The sequence below is a fragment of the Anthonomus grandis genome, chromosome 3 (assembly GCF_022605725.1).
Source record: "Anthonomus grandis grandis chromosome 3, icAntGran1.3, whole genome shotgun sequence".
Classification (NCBI taxonomy): domain Eukaryota; kingdom Metazoa; phylum Arthropoda; class Insecta; order Coleoptera; family Curculionidae; genus Anthonomus; species Anthonomus grandis.
Window position 1 is genome coordinate 19,855,444 of NC_065548.1, and position 16,600 is coordinate 19,872,043.

The 16,600-nt window shown below is 30.0% G+C and overlaps 1 protein-coding gene across 1 annotated transcript; it reads right to left on the reverse strand.

The window, feature by feature from the left end:
- Window positions 1-4,015: 4,015 nt before the first annotated feature.
- Window positions 4,016-9,619, reverse strand: LOC126734240 (protein deadpan-like). The gene is made up of 4 exons (XM_050437774.1): window positions 9,440-9,619; window positions 8,924-9,087; window positions 5,069-5,317; window positions 4,016-4,982 (listed from the first exon to the last, which is right to left on the reverse strand). Exons 1-4 carry the CDS (start codon window positions 9,617-9,619, stop codon window positions 4,175-4,177), a joined length of 1,401 nt encoding a protein of 466 aa, XP_050293731.1. The 3' UTR covers window positions 4,016-4,174.
- Window positions 9,620-16,600: the final 6,981 nt, after the last annotated feature.

The following is a 16,600-nucleotide window of genomic DNA, read 5'->3' on the forward strand; positions in this document are numbered from 1 at the left end:
TATTATTAGTAGGTGTCAGTTCCTTTAGAGAAACTTTATCTTCATCACATTCATACTGTTTGCTTTTATTCGAAGACAAGAGATCCAACTTAAGCTTCCTACGAACTTCACCGAGGGGAATATTGTCAGAGCTATCGGATTCAACGTCGTTTTCATCTTCAATATCCATTATAGTACCAAAATACCATCTTCTCCGGTAAAGCATTTTACCGAAACTTCCAATATGTAACGGTCCCTTTGCGTTTAGTTCATTGGAATAAACCACATTAGTAGTTCCGTCCTTCCACTTTACAAGGACATCCATTATTCTGAAAATGAAAGCAACACTTATTAAGGAGGTACAAAACTGCCAATAAATTATTTTTACTAAAAAATTATTTTTATACAATCGTGGAAAACGAAAACACTTTTTTAATGATAATTGTTTAAAAATTAATATTTTTTTGCACCGATGCACCATGCAACTTACACTTTTTTACGTTTCATGAAGTACGAAAAATGAACCAAACCGTACGATCTATCAAATGCTAATATCTATTAAACTACGTATTTAAATTTAATTTTTTACCTTGATTTCAACTTTTTTAAAACTACAACAAAATATTATAGTTGGTAGACACAGATATTGATACACCGCTCACTACAAAATACAATCTGTAAATAAATAATGAATTGTTTTTAAGGTTAGGTTGCTGCGTAAATTCCCAATGTTTCAGATACGCCATAACAAATCACAAGGATTCAAACTACAGCAAAACACGAACTGACGTATCTGAAATAAATGTTACATACGACTGTTCGTGATTTCTGGTAAATATAATATGGCAGATACGTTATATTTAATGGTTGTAGTATCGCAATAACGGTTAAGAATTCAGATACAACATTTCGTGAGGTGAAGGAAAAAAGTGAAATTTTCCAAAAATGTGAGTTATGTCACTTCGTGTTTTGAGGGACAATATATTTGACTGTATGCATCAGAGTCTGATATAAGGTTCCCAAAGATGAGAGAATAAATAATACACCGTTTTTATAAATTTAGTATATTAAATCCTCTCTTAAATAGACATATCGGACGTTCTGTTAGAAATAGTGCTTTCACATTGCGTTAACTCTAGAAAACCGAAGACGAATTCACTCCAAAACATTTCTGGATATAGTCTATATCCATGTATCTTAAAAGTGTCGATATAAGTAAGCAGCACGTAAATGTACGTAAAAGGACTACTTAGCTCCACAGATCTCAATTCTTTTCTAAAATGATTTTTACTGATTATATCTTTGTTTCTATTGCATTTTTGTATTGTTGTAAACAGTTGAATTAATTTTATATCGTCATCACACAGCGCCTTCGGCCAATAAATAGCCATAATCACTTCTACCTAAAAGGTGTAAACGATATAACTTAAGAACTTCATAAAATTATCAAATTTACGGTTCCAAATTAAACAGAATTAAACAGGAGAATTCCTCTCCTTAAAGGGATAAAAACGTCAAATATCATGACAAAACACACTATTTAAACAAACGTACGTCACAATTTAAAATTAGCAAAACTGATAAAAATTAAATAATTTAAAAAAGTTTAAATAGTGTGTTTTATAATGATATTTTACCTTTTAACCCCTTTAGGGAGAGGATTTTCTTTTAAATTTAGGACCGTGAGTTTAATAATTTTATGTTCTTCAGTTATATCCTTTATACCTTTGAGATAGCACTGATGATGGCTATTTTTTAGCCGAAGCGCTTTGCTATTAGTTGATGGAAAATATATACACTTTATAAAAATCTCTTCTTGCATTTTATTAGATCTACACAGTGACTCTTGCAAGTTACAAAAAATTAATGTTGTTTAATCGCAGATTAGCAAATCAATTCTAATGACAATCAATGTGTTACCGATCACTTTTATCGCATATAATCTCTTATATTCTCTGCAGATTACATGGTATTTTTTTCATATTTTATTACTCAAATTTTGCCGGCCTTCTGAAATCTGCCACCATGTACACAGTGTAAATATGAAGAGATATTTTGAGAAGGCGTTGCTGCATTTCTTTAATATAAAATTATTTTCTTCTTTTGTTATGGTTTTCTTTAAGCACTACAAAATAAAAACTAGGCAACACTTGAAATTAGTGGTTCAACTAATTTTAAACTTTCCAAGTAAATCATCCAATGAGATTTTAGTAAATTCTTGTACAATTTACTTTAATACATTAATCCATTGTAAAATCACTAAATAATTGTTTAATGCGTCCAAATTCAAGCATTTTTTAATGCCTTTATATCCTTCCCAAGAAACGAGGAATGGTCGGTTCCATTGTGTACATATGAATTTCTTTTTAGAGTATCGAACTGAATATCATGAATGAACATTATTTTGTTTTGGTACTACTTGTTTGCAATTTTTTAATGATTATGAATGAAATTTTGTTAAATATTTATAACTTTTTTTTAAAATTGCTATAAAGAAAATGTTTATTTATAGCAAACGAAAATTTTTTTCGTACTTTTTGAAAGTTTGCAAATAATTTTCTTCCTGACTTGCATCCCAAAATATTGCTGTTATATAATCTTTAAGAATGAAAAATTATGCTATGAACTATTTTAAGAAATGTCCCAGGAAAACTCCTAGGCAGTTGCGATATGTCCTTTATCATGTTTTTGGCTCGATTCTAGTTTGTAGATATACATGTTATTTGCGTTGTTCTTTATGTACCATTTGTATTGAATATTTATTTTAGAGACAATGAAGAAAAAAAAATTCTTAAAAAAATTATATACATATATTAAAAATTTGTAAGTCAAAACAAGCATATAAAAGCAAATAGGCATGTCCCGCTCACTCAGGTATTACTAACAAACAAATAGGAATATAATTTAAAAATATATGAGAAAATCGTTTACCAAAATGACAGGCATTTTGTCGATCTATATTCATACATATCTAATATCTTATAAACTACAGTTATTGTACTTTTTACGTCTATTAAAGCTTATATTAAGTCACAATTTACATAGTTTGAGCAAAATTATTTTACCTATGCTTAGGTTAAATTACGCCTAATCAGGCAATAATGAATTTGTACATATTTGAAAAATATTTACCAAGTCTACATATCGTTTTGTTCAGGTGTTGGATTTACTATCGTCAGCACGCATCTCTTTTAACTTTATAACTGGCTTTTCCCTTCTTCAGAAAAAGCGGTTAGTTGAATATTATTATTTATAGATTTTTAAATAAATTCAGGCTCTTTTTCCTTAATCATATATTAAACGATATAATAATATTGATATTTAATTAACTTCAGGACAGCTAGAACTGGATGAAGAGAAATTTTAACTATTTTGGATAGTCGTATGAATGATCACTAAGGTGCACTTTTTAGCACTGGTTTGCACTAGAACTGAAATCATAGAAGTAGCTGGAAATCATTCTGGTAATATCCGGCGTAACTAGTATTTAGATGCGTAATAATAGATTGTGAAGACCTATACTTTTGGTGAGGAAAAACATTTGTGCTAATTTTTTACTTGTAGTATAAATAAGTATTTTTTAAAATTTATTTCATACAGCTGAAGCTTTTGTTATTTTTTTCAAACTTAATTATTTATGAATTTAATAATAGTTTTTCCGTCTAATATTTTTCCCATAAATAGATGTGCTTTAATCAGTGATAAAAAGTCTAGGATCTTAATAATCCTTTATATAAATTGAATTCTTGCAACCAAAAATTCAACAAAAATAAATTTACTAAAAAAATATACATATATTAAAAATTTGTAAGTAAAACAACTGTATAAAAACAACCAGTCATTCCACGCTTATTCACTTATTATTAACATACAAATAGCAATATTATCTAAAAATATACGAGAAAATAGTTTAGTAAGAAACCAGTCATTTTGTCAATCTATATATATCGACATATTTTATAAACTATGTACAAGTATCATATTATTTAAGTCTATTAAAGCTTATGAGAAGTCACAACAGCATTAAATTTATATAGTTTGAGCAAAAGTTTTTAGTTTCATAAATTTGAGATAAAAAAATATGTCTATAAAATTTTGCCTAGATTTAGGTAACAATCCATTTGAAAGGTCGGTTTTCCTTTTAATTAAACACACAGTCTAATCAGGCAACAATCAATACATATTGGAAAATGATTTACCAAGGTCTCCACATATCGTTTTGTTCATCTTTTTGATTTTTATTGTCCTCAGGCATCTCTTTTTGACATTCTAACTGGTTTTTCGCTTCTCCAGAAGAGGAAGCAGTCGGTTGAATATTATTATTTGCAGATATTAAACTAAATTCAGCTTCTTTTTCTGTATCATATATTAAACGCGATGGTTGATTAACATCAGGTCGACCAAAACTTGATGAAGGCACTGTATGATGAGATGTTTTAATTATTTTGGGTGGTCGTATAAATGCTTCCTGAGGTGCAATAGTTAAAATACCTGCATTGCTTTGCTGCTGAATCATTTCTGAGTAAACTCTCTTAACCCCACGAGAGGCTATTTGATTTTCTTCGAGAAATGCTGAGTCATCCTTTTGCTGTGCTAGTCTATATCTCTCTCCCTGATTAGTTATCACGCAAAGTGGTTCAGAAATTTTCCTTATAACACTCGTGTGTCGCTCCTTTTCTAACGGCTTATGAATTGGAAACTTCATAGATTTTACTTCTAAAGGAGCAGCAAACTGATGCTTTTCCGCACTATTTCCCACTGTAGAAGTTATTTGAGGTACCTGGTGATCTTCTCCGGGGTAACTAGGCTTTGGACGCGTAATAATAGGTTGAGGAGGCCTAAAACCTTTTGGTGGACTTTTGGAAACTTCTACCGGACTTAACGGAGGGCTTTGTGGGGTCACTGAGGCAAATGCGCTCGGACGTTGTTGCTGAGAGTGAGTTGGGAAATACGGTAAGTTTGATGAGTTTGGCACGAGTAGGGCAAGCTCGCCGGTCGGTAATCTGGAAATAATTTATTGATTATACTACATGTTACTAATTTAGAGACATTAAGCAAATCTATTTACCAAAAAGACAAGGTTTCTTACCTGCTTGGTATAAGTTGGATTCCCTGTGGTATTTGTATTCTAGGATTATTATTCTGATCGTCTTCATTAGCTTGACCTTCAATTCCTGGATTTCCAGGGAATATGGCGCTGGTAGGTATAAGAGGTATGCTGGTAACTGCCGGAGTGGGAAATTGAGCGACTTGATCTAGATTGGTCATGCATTTTTGTAGATGGTTAGTTACTCGGTCTCTAATGCCTCGATCGCTGTTCTCGGATTTACCAATGAACCTGAAATAAGATCAACCGTTACTTATAAAATAAGTAACTAAATATTATATTATATTTAGTGAAAAAGGCTAAACTGAACGATTTTTCCAGCAAAATTTTTGATTTTGGAACATATTAGGCATATTGAAGCATTGTTCAGGTGATTTAATTTGGTTTTCTATTGGGTTGCATTTGACGTTAAGTACTATTCGAGAGATTTAGAAAAAAGACATTAAAGACAAAGACAAGAAGTTAGCGTTTCTTCAATATCAAAAGTGAATAAAAGTCTTCCCTCCTTCGAATGCACCAAATAATCAAATAATGTTTTTTTTTAATTAAAAAAAATACGTCACATAAGTGCTGCAGTTTTTTTGCAATATTAATTAAAGAGAACCAATAGAAAATATTAAAAAAAAAATTGTTACAGACTTTTTTTATGAGATCGTAATAGTAAGTTAAATATTAGTAGATTTGTAATAATATACTTGTATTTGGGTCATTCTCATAAAAGTCAAAACATCTAAGTTTATTTTTTTATATTAAAATTGCGCCAATTGCATTTTCTTAATAATTATTTTCTAAGCAATATTTGCGTACTAAATATGTTATGAACTATAAAACAGATTATAAAAAAATGCCTTTTAACCAAAAAAATTGAGATAATACCACAGAGACTCCCCTCCATTAACTGCCTCATAATATAAACATGTTAATAATAATTTAAACCAGTATTCTACTAGTATTATTTCCCACCCTTATCCATGATATAGCAAAAAAACTATTTTATAAGTTACACTTATCATTTCATATATTATTAAAAAAATAAAGCGATCAAATTAATTATTTTTCAATTATATTCAAGCAATTTCAAGTTACACCTCCGTTAACATTTATAACTACCTGATTAACGTAGTACTAGTATATTTAATAAAAAATCTTAATAATACTCATAAACGATCGGTGAAATGCATGCTACAAATAAACATAACCTCCTTTGTTTTTGTATAAATGGCGCGAAATTTAAAAATTCTCTCCTCAGCCTTATTGGTACCGAAGGGGAGTAGCGTTAACAGAGTGGAGATAACTTATACAGCGTGTCCAATTTGCTATTTCCAAAACTACAGGAGATACGAGGGCGGTTAAATTAGAAAAGAGCTTAGAGCGTTGCAAAAGTTTCTTAGTTCGAGAATTATTACAAGATGACTTATAAAAAAACGTCAAATTTTATTTTAATTATTATTTCCAAAACTATTGGATTTAGAGACTTACTTTTAATTACAAAGTTTATTAATTTTTTGTGCTCTACAAAACTTTCCCTTTAATTTTTTTTTGACGTTTGGTATATTGGCTGGCAACGGCTTTCAACTTCTTTGTTTTTAAATACGAACCTGGATTTTTTATAAATTATTTTGAAATCATTTTTTATTCCCTTTAGAATGATGTATCGCATTCATATGTTTCCCAACGTCTCAACGTATTAAAAACCATAATCGAAAATTATTCCTTAGTGCGGATCTGACTTTTTTAATTGCTAAAAACTTAAATATTTATTCTTTTCCTGATGATTTAAAATTCAATTAATTAAAAGCTTAAGCTTATTAAAGTAGTGGTTATTTTTTGATATTATCCGTTCAATTTAGTTGGCTGTGACAGTAGTTAAAGTCTGCATTACTAAACAAAAATAATCTTTTTGACAGAAATCATCAAGCTTCCGCATCAGTTTTTGTTTATGTTAATATTGCTTGAATTACTAAATTGGTTTATATTTTTTCCTTTTTTGCTTGTCACATTCTTGATTTATTTTCTTATGTCATTTGTCATTATTTTCTTATATTTTGTTATGTCAAGAGCATTTCGCAATGCAAATGATGCACTGCAAGTTTACACAAATTTGTATGCAGAAAGACGCATCCCAAGTTTTACAATATTTGTCAGGGTAGAAAGAAATTTGCGCCAATATGGTTCTTTTGAGAACCTACAAAAGAGAGGCGCCGGTGTAACAGTAGAAGGAGGCGAAGCAGAAATAAACGTACCGGCTTAACTGGCTTAAACATTTTAGTTTTAATTTATTGTTTTTATTATTTATTTTAGGAAACATTAATTACAAAAATATTCAAAATAGCGATAGTTCTCCTAGAGAAGTGCAGAAAGAGACTGGGATTTCAAAATATTGCGTCGAATAAGTTTAGACCTTATCGATGTAGAAAGATACAACATTTAAGACTATTAGACCGTGAGGCCAGGGGACAAAAATGGTTCATGGTAGAATACCATGTGCCATATGATATATGAATATTATGTATGTAAGAATTAATTTATTTTTAAAACTACCCTCCCCCCCCTCCCCCCTGAGCTTTTCTCGGAAAACCAAATGAAAAGTTGTATGAAAATTTGTTGTTTTTTCACGGTAGTATACCATATGCCTATGTTCGTAAAAGAAAGTTTACAATAACCAAATGCCGGAAAATTATCGGCACACGTACAGGACTGCCCCTAAGAGGTCTAACGGATCCCTTAACTTGTTAAAAAAATTACAATTTTTTCATGGCAGTATACCATGTGCCTTTACAAAATATTGAATAATTTTGACACAAAATGAACGTATACCAAATGACACAGTGATCGGCCAAGCCAAAATATTTTTTAACCTTATAAACATTTGTTAAAAATTTAGGTTAAGTTTTCATGGCAGAATACCGTAAAAAAACTTAAAATAAAACTTCAGATCGTGTATAAACTATGTATAAAAAGGCACAAGGTTCTCGTGGAGCATAACCTCAAAAATGAACATTAAAGTTGCCAAAAATGTAGGTTATGTTTTCATGGTAGTATACCTTATGCAATCTTGTTTGCTATTAGATAATGATAAAATAAAGTGGTTTTTAAAAAGGCACAAGGTTCTCGTTGACCATTACCCTAAAAATGAATTTAAATAACTTTATTAATAAGCAAAAAATGATTATAAACAAGATTTTCAAAACTTTTTATTCATACTTTATGTTTAAAAAGAATGTATGAATTTGAATTGCTAATATGAAAATTTATTTATAATTAATTAATTTAGTAATTAAAATTTAAAAGTAATTAATTTACAACTTTTATTAACCACATAACTGCATAAAAAGAAATATATTTCTTCTTCGTGAGTAGATTTTCGTCCCTATTATAATCAATCTTTACTCTGGTATATCCATCCTCCACTCCATTAAACCTCAAAATTTATATATTGTATTTTATTTGAAATATTTGCGATTAAGGACTGGAAGACGTGCCAATTTAATTAAAATATTTAATATTCTTCCTTGTAGCAAAACATCAATATAAAACTTAACGATTTAAAAAAAAAACAGTTAAAATATTTTGATTTCAATGAAAATGACCCATTTAGCATTGAAAATTTAGTTGCCAAGTACCTAACTATTTTAACACTTAATAAATAGGCATTACTGCAATTACTAAATTTTTGAGACACCTAGTATATTTAGAATTAATGCTAAAGAGTTAAAATTTACTTATCAGAATGTTATTCAAAGAGGTACTTAAATGATGGTTGATTTTACATTAAAATTATTCGTAATCCCTGAGTTATAATCCTGAATATTCGGGTTTAATTAATGTAAAGCTTACCGATCAATTTCTGTAGCACAATCACTAAATCCGCTCTTAAATTTTCGTATAACGGAAGGATCAGTGGCCATCGCAATTGCCAGTTGTTGTCTCTGAACGTTTTGTAAATGTTTCACTGCCATTTCCAGAATATCAGCTTTTTCTAATTTTGTATGACGGGCGGGCTAAAACCATTTTTAAAAATTATAGAATAAATGTGATAAAATGCAAGAAAATTTTTAGCCTGATTTCACTTTATTTAATTATTATTAATTTTAACCCTTTTCACAATATATATTTCATTAAATAATAATTTCTTTGTCACATAAAATTAATTCTGCTAGGTATTTTTTTACATATATAGAGCCTTTACTAAGTGCATTTGTTTTAAAGGCAGATTTAAAAAATATTTTCTTCTTTCATCATTTTTTTATATTAAAAAAACCCTCGTGACAAAAAAACTTATAACCAAAGTTTAATTATGTATGATTTTTTCTTGAAATTTTCAACAAATGTAGGTCAAAAGAAAAATCTTACATCTTTATTCATAGCCTCAAGAATCAGATTCTTGATTTCATTGAGACAGTTGTTTATTCTGGCTCTTCTACGCTTCTCCATGATTGGTTTATGGGTTTTGCGCAGCTCGGCTTTGGACATGTTATTAACTTGGGGTTCCTGCATGTTTGAACTGTCAAATTCGTCTTCACTTATTGGCATAGTAAGAAATAATGGGCGCTACTATAAGACTGAAAAAATTAAATTGTAAGAAAAAGTAGAAACACAGTGTTCAATATTAGATCATATAATCAATAAATGAATTAATGAGATTCTTACTGTCCTCGAAAATGTTTAATTTATAAAAAAATAAATATATTTTGCAATGTTTATGTACTTTATAAAGTAGTTTTATTTATATAACAAGAATCATAAAAAAACCTACCTGTTCTTTTTCAAATTGGTAAATCCTTTACAAAAAACTCAAAATCCTTTTAGTAACTAAAACAAATCTTAACACTTTTTTCAATTAACAACAAACGTCCTTATTAGGCACTAACAAACAAAACACATCCAAATCTCACGATGTCTAAAAACTTAAAAATAAAATTCCCTTAATCCTATGACGTTGGTCACTTGACCCGAAATGTTCAAATGACGTCCTTTTTTCGAAAACTTCCGATATACATTCCTATACAGCGTGGGAACCAATCCCCCACTCCACAGTCCCAATATTCTCTTTCTCGCTTTTACATAATAGGGGCCACGCTTTTGCCGTTTTGGCTCTCTACTCTTTTATTATGCGGATATACGGGGGACCCTCGTTATTTAAATCAACATTATGTTTTGTTTTTCCTGGTTAATAAAACGAATGACTATTAGATATTATAATTTTTTAGAAAATACCAAAGTATTTTAAATACTTAATGTTGTTCCAATTTTTTTAAATAAACTATAATCGTAAATTATTACAGTAATAAATGAAAAAAAATCAAAATAATTAGGAAATTTGGGACCACAAAATCAAGTTTCCCATTGTGATGTCACAGTAGGAAAATGATTCTTCCATTTACTCCTGACAAAATGACAGGAAGTAAAAGAGTTGGGACTCGCTCTATTATATGAGGCTGATGCTTCATATAATAGAGCGTCAGCTGTAGTTTCGTATTTAAAAAGTGACGTATGTGATATTTTTAATCATAGCAGGTATTTACTGATTGTTTCAGTTATCTCACTTCCTGGAAAATCTAATATAAACAAAAATCAAAGTTCACAGCTAGGTTACATAAAGATTTTATATAAAAAGTTAACAACAACCTTAGTAGTTTTTTAATTATTATCCAGAATCATTATGTAGATCGAAACTCCTGTATAGAATGCTGGCTTCTTAACTGATAGATAAGCTGAACTTTTTATAATAGCCTTCGAAACTCTCTTTCTTTTACAGATATTTGCAAATGTGCAGTGCTTATTATTCTAGATACCTACTTACTAATATATGGGTGAGAATAAGCTTCGAAAATTTCATGTGAAGTGAGGAAAATGGACACGGAATTTCGAATAAGAAAAATTCGAAAAATTTTGTATACAATGTCGTCAAAAACTAGCCTCGTCAGTAAAGAAAACATCATTTATGAAATTTGAGCGATATGAGGAAGATTATATATGTTCTCTAAAAATAGGCCAATCATTGACACAACTGACAACAGTTGTGTCAATGTTCCCTTTCATGCTTTACAGCGAAAGGCCTTAACTTATTTATATAGCCCTGAAGAAGGCCTAGTATAGGCCAAAACGTCATAAAAGAGGAACTTAAAAGGCGTGGAGCTTAATTTGTCGCCATATCCAATTAAAACTGAAAACTAAAAAGAATTAACTAGGTCACTAAAATATAAATCATCTAAATATAAGCATAATATTATCTAAAACGATAGTTCGATATCTTTTCATGTTGCGTGACACATACATAAGCCCTAAATTCAAAACTTCATTGACATAAAAAAATTTAAGAAAAAACCTTCAAAGACAAAAAAAAAGTCTTTTGGACAATTTGATATTATTATATAATATTTTTTGCGGAACCAAAAGTGTAGTCCAAAACTTTTATTTTTACCTAGACTGAACTTTCCGAGAACGTGGAAATGTTAAAAACATGCACATTAATCATATCATCAAACAAAAATTAGAAAAGTTTCTATTTCTTCAGTATCTTCTTTAAATCTTCTTGAATTAGAAATATTGGTAAGTACTTAGAGGTCTTGAAGACAAATACTTAAAAAAAACATTTTCGAAAATATGACAGAAAGTCAGCAATTTCACGTCCACTTCCCAGTTCTAAAAGAAAAACTGTAAAAAGAATCCTTTTAGAAATTCAAAAATAAAAAATATAAAAAAACTATGGTAACTAGGTCCTTTAAGGTGTATTTCTTATCTCCGTTTCTACTTTTTTCATTAACAATAGAGAGATCCAAAAACCAGAAAGTTCATAAATTCTCTTTCGTTGTATGGGTAAATCCTCACAAAATCCATATTTCTAGGCTTTTACAGAAAATATGGATGGTCGAGCAACAACAGACGTAGGTCTTGTATTGCTTCTTACTAGAAACTCTTAGAATATACTGGCATATACCACATATACAGGGTCTCCCAAAAGTAGACGTCCAAACGAAAGGAGGCGATAGAGGAGGTCAGTAGCAATCAAAAAAACCCCATATGTTTATGTTTTTTATAAAAATAGTGTCATGAATTCTGTAAAGAACTCATAGAAAGAATATCCTCACATATTTGCAAGGTATTTGTTATGAATGTGCCTTAAATAGTGTACTTTTTCATAAGTAATAATTGCATGCAAAACAATTGCTTCTGTCACTACTTAGAAAATGATAATTTCCCAATGTGTTTAAGTTTTACATATACATTTTTGCGTTTGAATTGATGCTGCTACAAAGCACGTGTTCGACCAAAAATAAACAGCTATCAGAAAAAGTTGCTTTATTTATGCAGATTCTTTACGGTGAAATATTTATGATAAGAAAACTCAACATTCTTTTTCAAATAACTTTTAAGATCAACATACCGTTTCCCTGCCGCGAATGTAGTTAGTTTCTTTCTGGTTTTTTAACAAATTAGGCTTTATTTCTTATACTCAGACTGTTTGCTGTTTCTATTTTCGGAGTTTTTCGTGTTTTAACTCCTTTGCTACTATTACAAGTAAACCTTCACAAATGGCAATTCCCGCGAATATGCAGAAATGAACTATGTTTATGGGCTTTGTGATGGAATTGCTCGAGCTGCTGCCCGAGAATATGAAAGACGCTTTCCCGGTCGAAATCGCTATCCTGACCATAGAGTTTTCATAAATGTGCATCAGAGTTACTTGGAAGGCATCATTCCTGGTCAGCCACGGAGAGTAGGAAGACCTAGAAATGATAACGATGAAGATGATATTGTGAAATTTGCAACAGAGAATCCAACAACAAGTGTTCGTCGCATAGCAAGACGTTCGGGACTTCCCAAATCCACAGTTCATCGAGCCTTACAAAGAAATCTGTTATATCCTTATCATGTGCAACGTGTTCAAGCACTTCTGCCCACTGATTATGAAAAAAGGATTCAGTTTTGTCGGGAAATGCTGCAGCGTAATAGAGAAGACTCTTATTTTTTTTAAAACATTTTGTGGAGTGACGAAAGCAGTTTTAAAAATACAGGGATAATTAATGTACACAATTTGCATTATTGGGACTATGTTAATCCTAATATAGTGAGAAATGATCGTTTTCAGCATCAGTTTTCAATCAATCTATTGGCAGGGATCATTGAAGGCAAATTAATTGGACCATTCGAGCTACCAGGAAGACTAAACGGCGTAAAATTATTTACATTTCTTGCAACATAACTTGAAGGCGATTTACTTGAAGACGTATCTGTAGCAACACGGCGAGACATGTGGCTGCAACACGACGGAGCTTCTGCTCACTCTGCCCGAATCGTAAAGCAACATCTTGATACTACTTTTAATAATCGATGGATTCGAAGGGGAGGAACCATCTAATGGCCGCCGCGTTCGCCTGACCTAAACCCCTTAGACTTTTTTTTTATGGGGATATTTCAAAGAACTTGTTTTTATCATTGAAAGCCAGACTGAAGTAGAACTGCGAAGAAAAATAAGACAACCGGCCAACGTTATTACCAACAATGACAGAGCCTTTCGGCGCATAAAAAGTAATTTCATCCGCCGTTGCCAAATGTTTATTAGGGCAGGTGGTTCGCATTTTGAACATTTATTGTGATGTTTAATAGCAATAAATTCTTTTTTTTTCATTATTTAGAATTAGATTATTTAGTATTAAAATATTTTGATTTTTGTCCAAAAACGATTAGTTTAATAAAAATGTCAATCAAAAAAGACTCGTATCACTTATCTGAAAGTATTTCACCATATGAGAATCTTCATTAAATAAGTAACTTTTCCTGATAATTTTTAACTTTTTGTAGTAAATTTGTTTCTGCCAGGTTCACTTAAAAGGCAAATAATTTTTAATAAAAATTAAACATATTGAGAAATTATTTTTTTCTTACTAGTGAAAGAAACAATTATGCATCCAAATCATATTTATGAAAGGGTGCACTCCTTAGGGTCACACTCGCACTAAATACTAAGTAAATAAATTATTATATTCTTGTAATAAATTTTGTGCATGATGCATGCACAAAATTTATTACAAAGCGATTTTTACAAAAATGAGAAAAATGGAAATAACTTTTAAACCATCAACAATCGGAGTATATAGGGTTTTTTGATTGCAAATGATCTCCTCTATCACCTCCTCTCATTTGGACGTCTACTTTTGGGACACCCTGTATATAATGAAGCCCATCATCGACTTTGTCTCGTTATATCGGTAGTAACAGAAAATTTGACTATTTTGTGAAAATATTGTTATCGTTTTCAGTACAAAGAGACGACCTTTTTGATGAGTTAAACAAAGTTAAGGAGAAATAATTTTTGTTTATTTAATTCTATAGTATTGCTATCTAAATGCTTAGAATCTATATTCTAAGCATCTAGATCATAACTGGAAACTGCACGATATTATAGAATGATAAATAACATCTTGAAGAACTATACAAAAAAGTAAGGTATTACATATTCAAGAATATAACGGTAGCATAAAATCTTGAAATAACAAAAAGCACGATTTATTTATTTTTTCTAGATTTTCATTCGCGGAGGGAGTGTCCCCACAAACCTAGCCGCATTATCTGATATTTTCTTTCTCGATTAACTCTAATTTTCTTTTTTTTAAACTAGGTTGTATTATTGTACTAAGATTATATCATACACGTACCATATCGCTGTACTTTTTCTCCAGAACCAGAAGAACTATAGCTGATTCCATAGATCGGTTGTTTGCTCCTGTTCGTTATTCCTTGGATCTCGAGAAATGTACACCGTAGAAAAGAAATTCAATATTAGTTTTGTTTTTTGTTTTCCAAATTTTTTGTTTAGTATATTTTTTTGTAGGACTTACCAATGTTTATTAATGTACAATGTAAGCAATGTTTATTGTAATAAGCCGGTGGCCAGTATCGTGAAGTTAGTTTGAGTGTGTTGACGAGTATGTATGCGTCTTTTTATCAGTTTTTTTATTATATTAAATAATTTTGTATTAGGATAAACTTATATTCGATAAATGTATATATTTCTCTATTAGATAACAGTATAGGCTGATGGTTAGTAGCTATTGAATAAATTTAAAAAAAGAATCATAAAAATCTAAAAGTTATATAAAAAGCCAAAGTCGCTAACAAATATTCTTTATTTCGCTTTATTTAAAAAAAGCAACTTAGAAAATTGTGAAAAATTAAGAAGCACAATGAATAAAATTATAAATGAAACCTATATTTAGTACTTATAATATATGACTCATTGTACTATTTTAGAAATAGGTTTGACATTTAATTTTGCATACCTACCTTAGTAAATGTAACTAACCCATCCCAACATATTTTCATACATTGATAAAAATGATTTCTAATTTACATAATTATAAAACAGCCCTTCTCAAGTTGATGGATATATAACGCAACGTTGGTTAAATATCCATCAAAGTAGTTGGTTAAAAGCAGGCAATAAATCTGTAGCTTTATTTCCTGCGTATTTTATTTTCATATTTATCGTATAATAAAGACTGGAAAGCCACCCTTTTTAAAAAAGGTTTTTAATATTTTTCAACATAATCATAACACCAGGAATTCTCTTAACTTTGGAACTCCTCAACACAGTACAGAAGTTATTTAACATTTGTTTAGCTTTGTTTCTGCACAAATGTGGAATAATTTTCAGGATCTATCAAATTATTCTATCGTGTTTTACCTTTAAGAGATATATTAAAACAATGTTGTTGCAAGAACAATCTGTTTAATGATTTATTCTTTCTTTGAGGATTGTGAGAGTTTAGAATAAACCAAACGATAAATCTACCATTTAAAAAAAACCTTATGTATATTAATAACTTATGCACTAATTGTATACGGTTCTAATATTAATGCGTTTCTACCCTCCTCTCACGTTTTACGGTCAGCCGGTGCCTATATTGCCCTATATATATATATTTTGGTATTTTTCTTTAATATTATATAATTTTTTTAATCTGAATTATTGTATTACATATATCCACCAAATTGTCAAGGTGTTACTGTGGAATGGTTTTCTTATAATCGAGATGCCCTTTTATTTGCCTCTTTTATTAAATTAAATTATGTCGAATATTGTAATTTGTAACTTTTTTTGTAAATATCGTGTTTTCTTTCTTTCTTAAAGGTGCTTAATGCACAAGTACATCATGTTTATTTAGTACTATAGCCCTTGCTTTTAAATCTAAAATACCTCTACACACTACGGGGCTAAATGTTGACGACATTCTGACTACAGAAGCGCAACAAATATTTTACTTTTGGGATATATATTATATACCTAACTATATTAATAATAATTATAACGTTTATTAATTCCCAATATAATTAACAATTCAATATTTACATTGCTGTAAAAGAAATAATAATAATATAATTGTGCGGGATTAAATAGCCTAATTTTCAGCATCCTAACAATTATGTAGGGGCCGTTGAAGCCACGAAGTAAACTGTTTATTTATTTATTTATTTTTTTATAATTATATATATAAGAATATATTTACAAAA

Bases quoted from the DNA above. Each gene is read 5' to 3' on its own strand.
- LOC126734240 (XM_050437774.1), bottom strand. From the start codon at position 9,619: ATGCCAATAAGTGAAGACGAATTTGACAGTTCAAACATGCAGGAACCC. The intron at 9,088-9,439 runs GTAAGATTTTTC...AAATGGTTTTAG, and splicing joins TTGAGGCTATGAATAAAGAT to CCCGCCCGTCATACAAAATT. The intron at 4,983-5,068 runs GTAAGAAACCTT...AATTATTTCCAG, and splicing joins ATCCAACTTATACCAAGCAG to ATTACCGACCGGCGAGCTTG.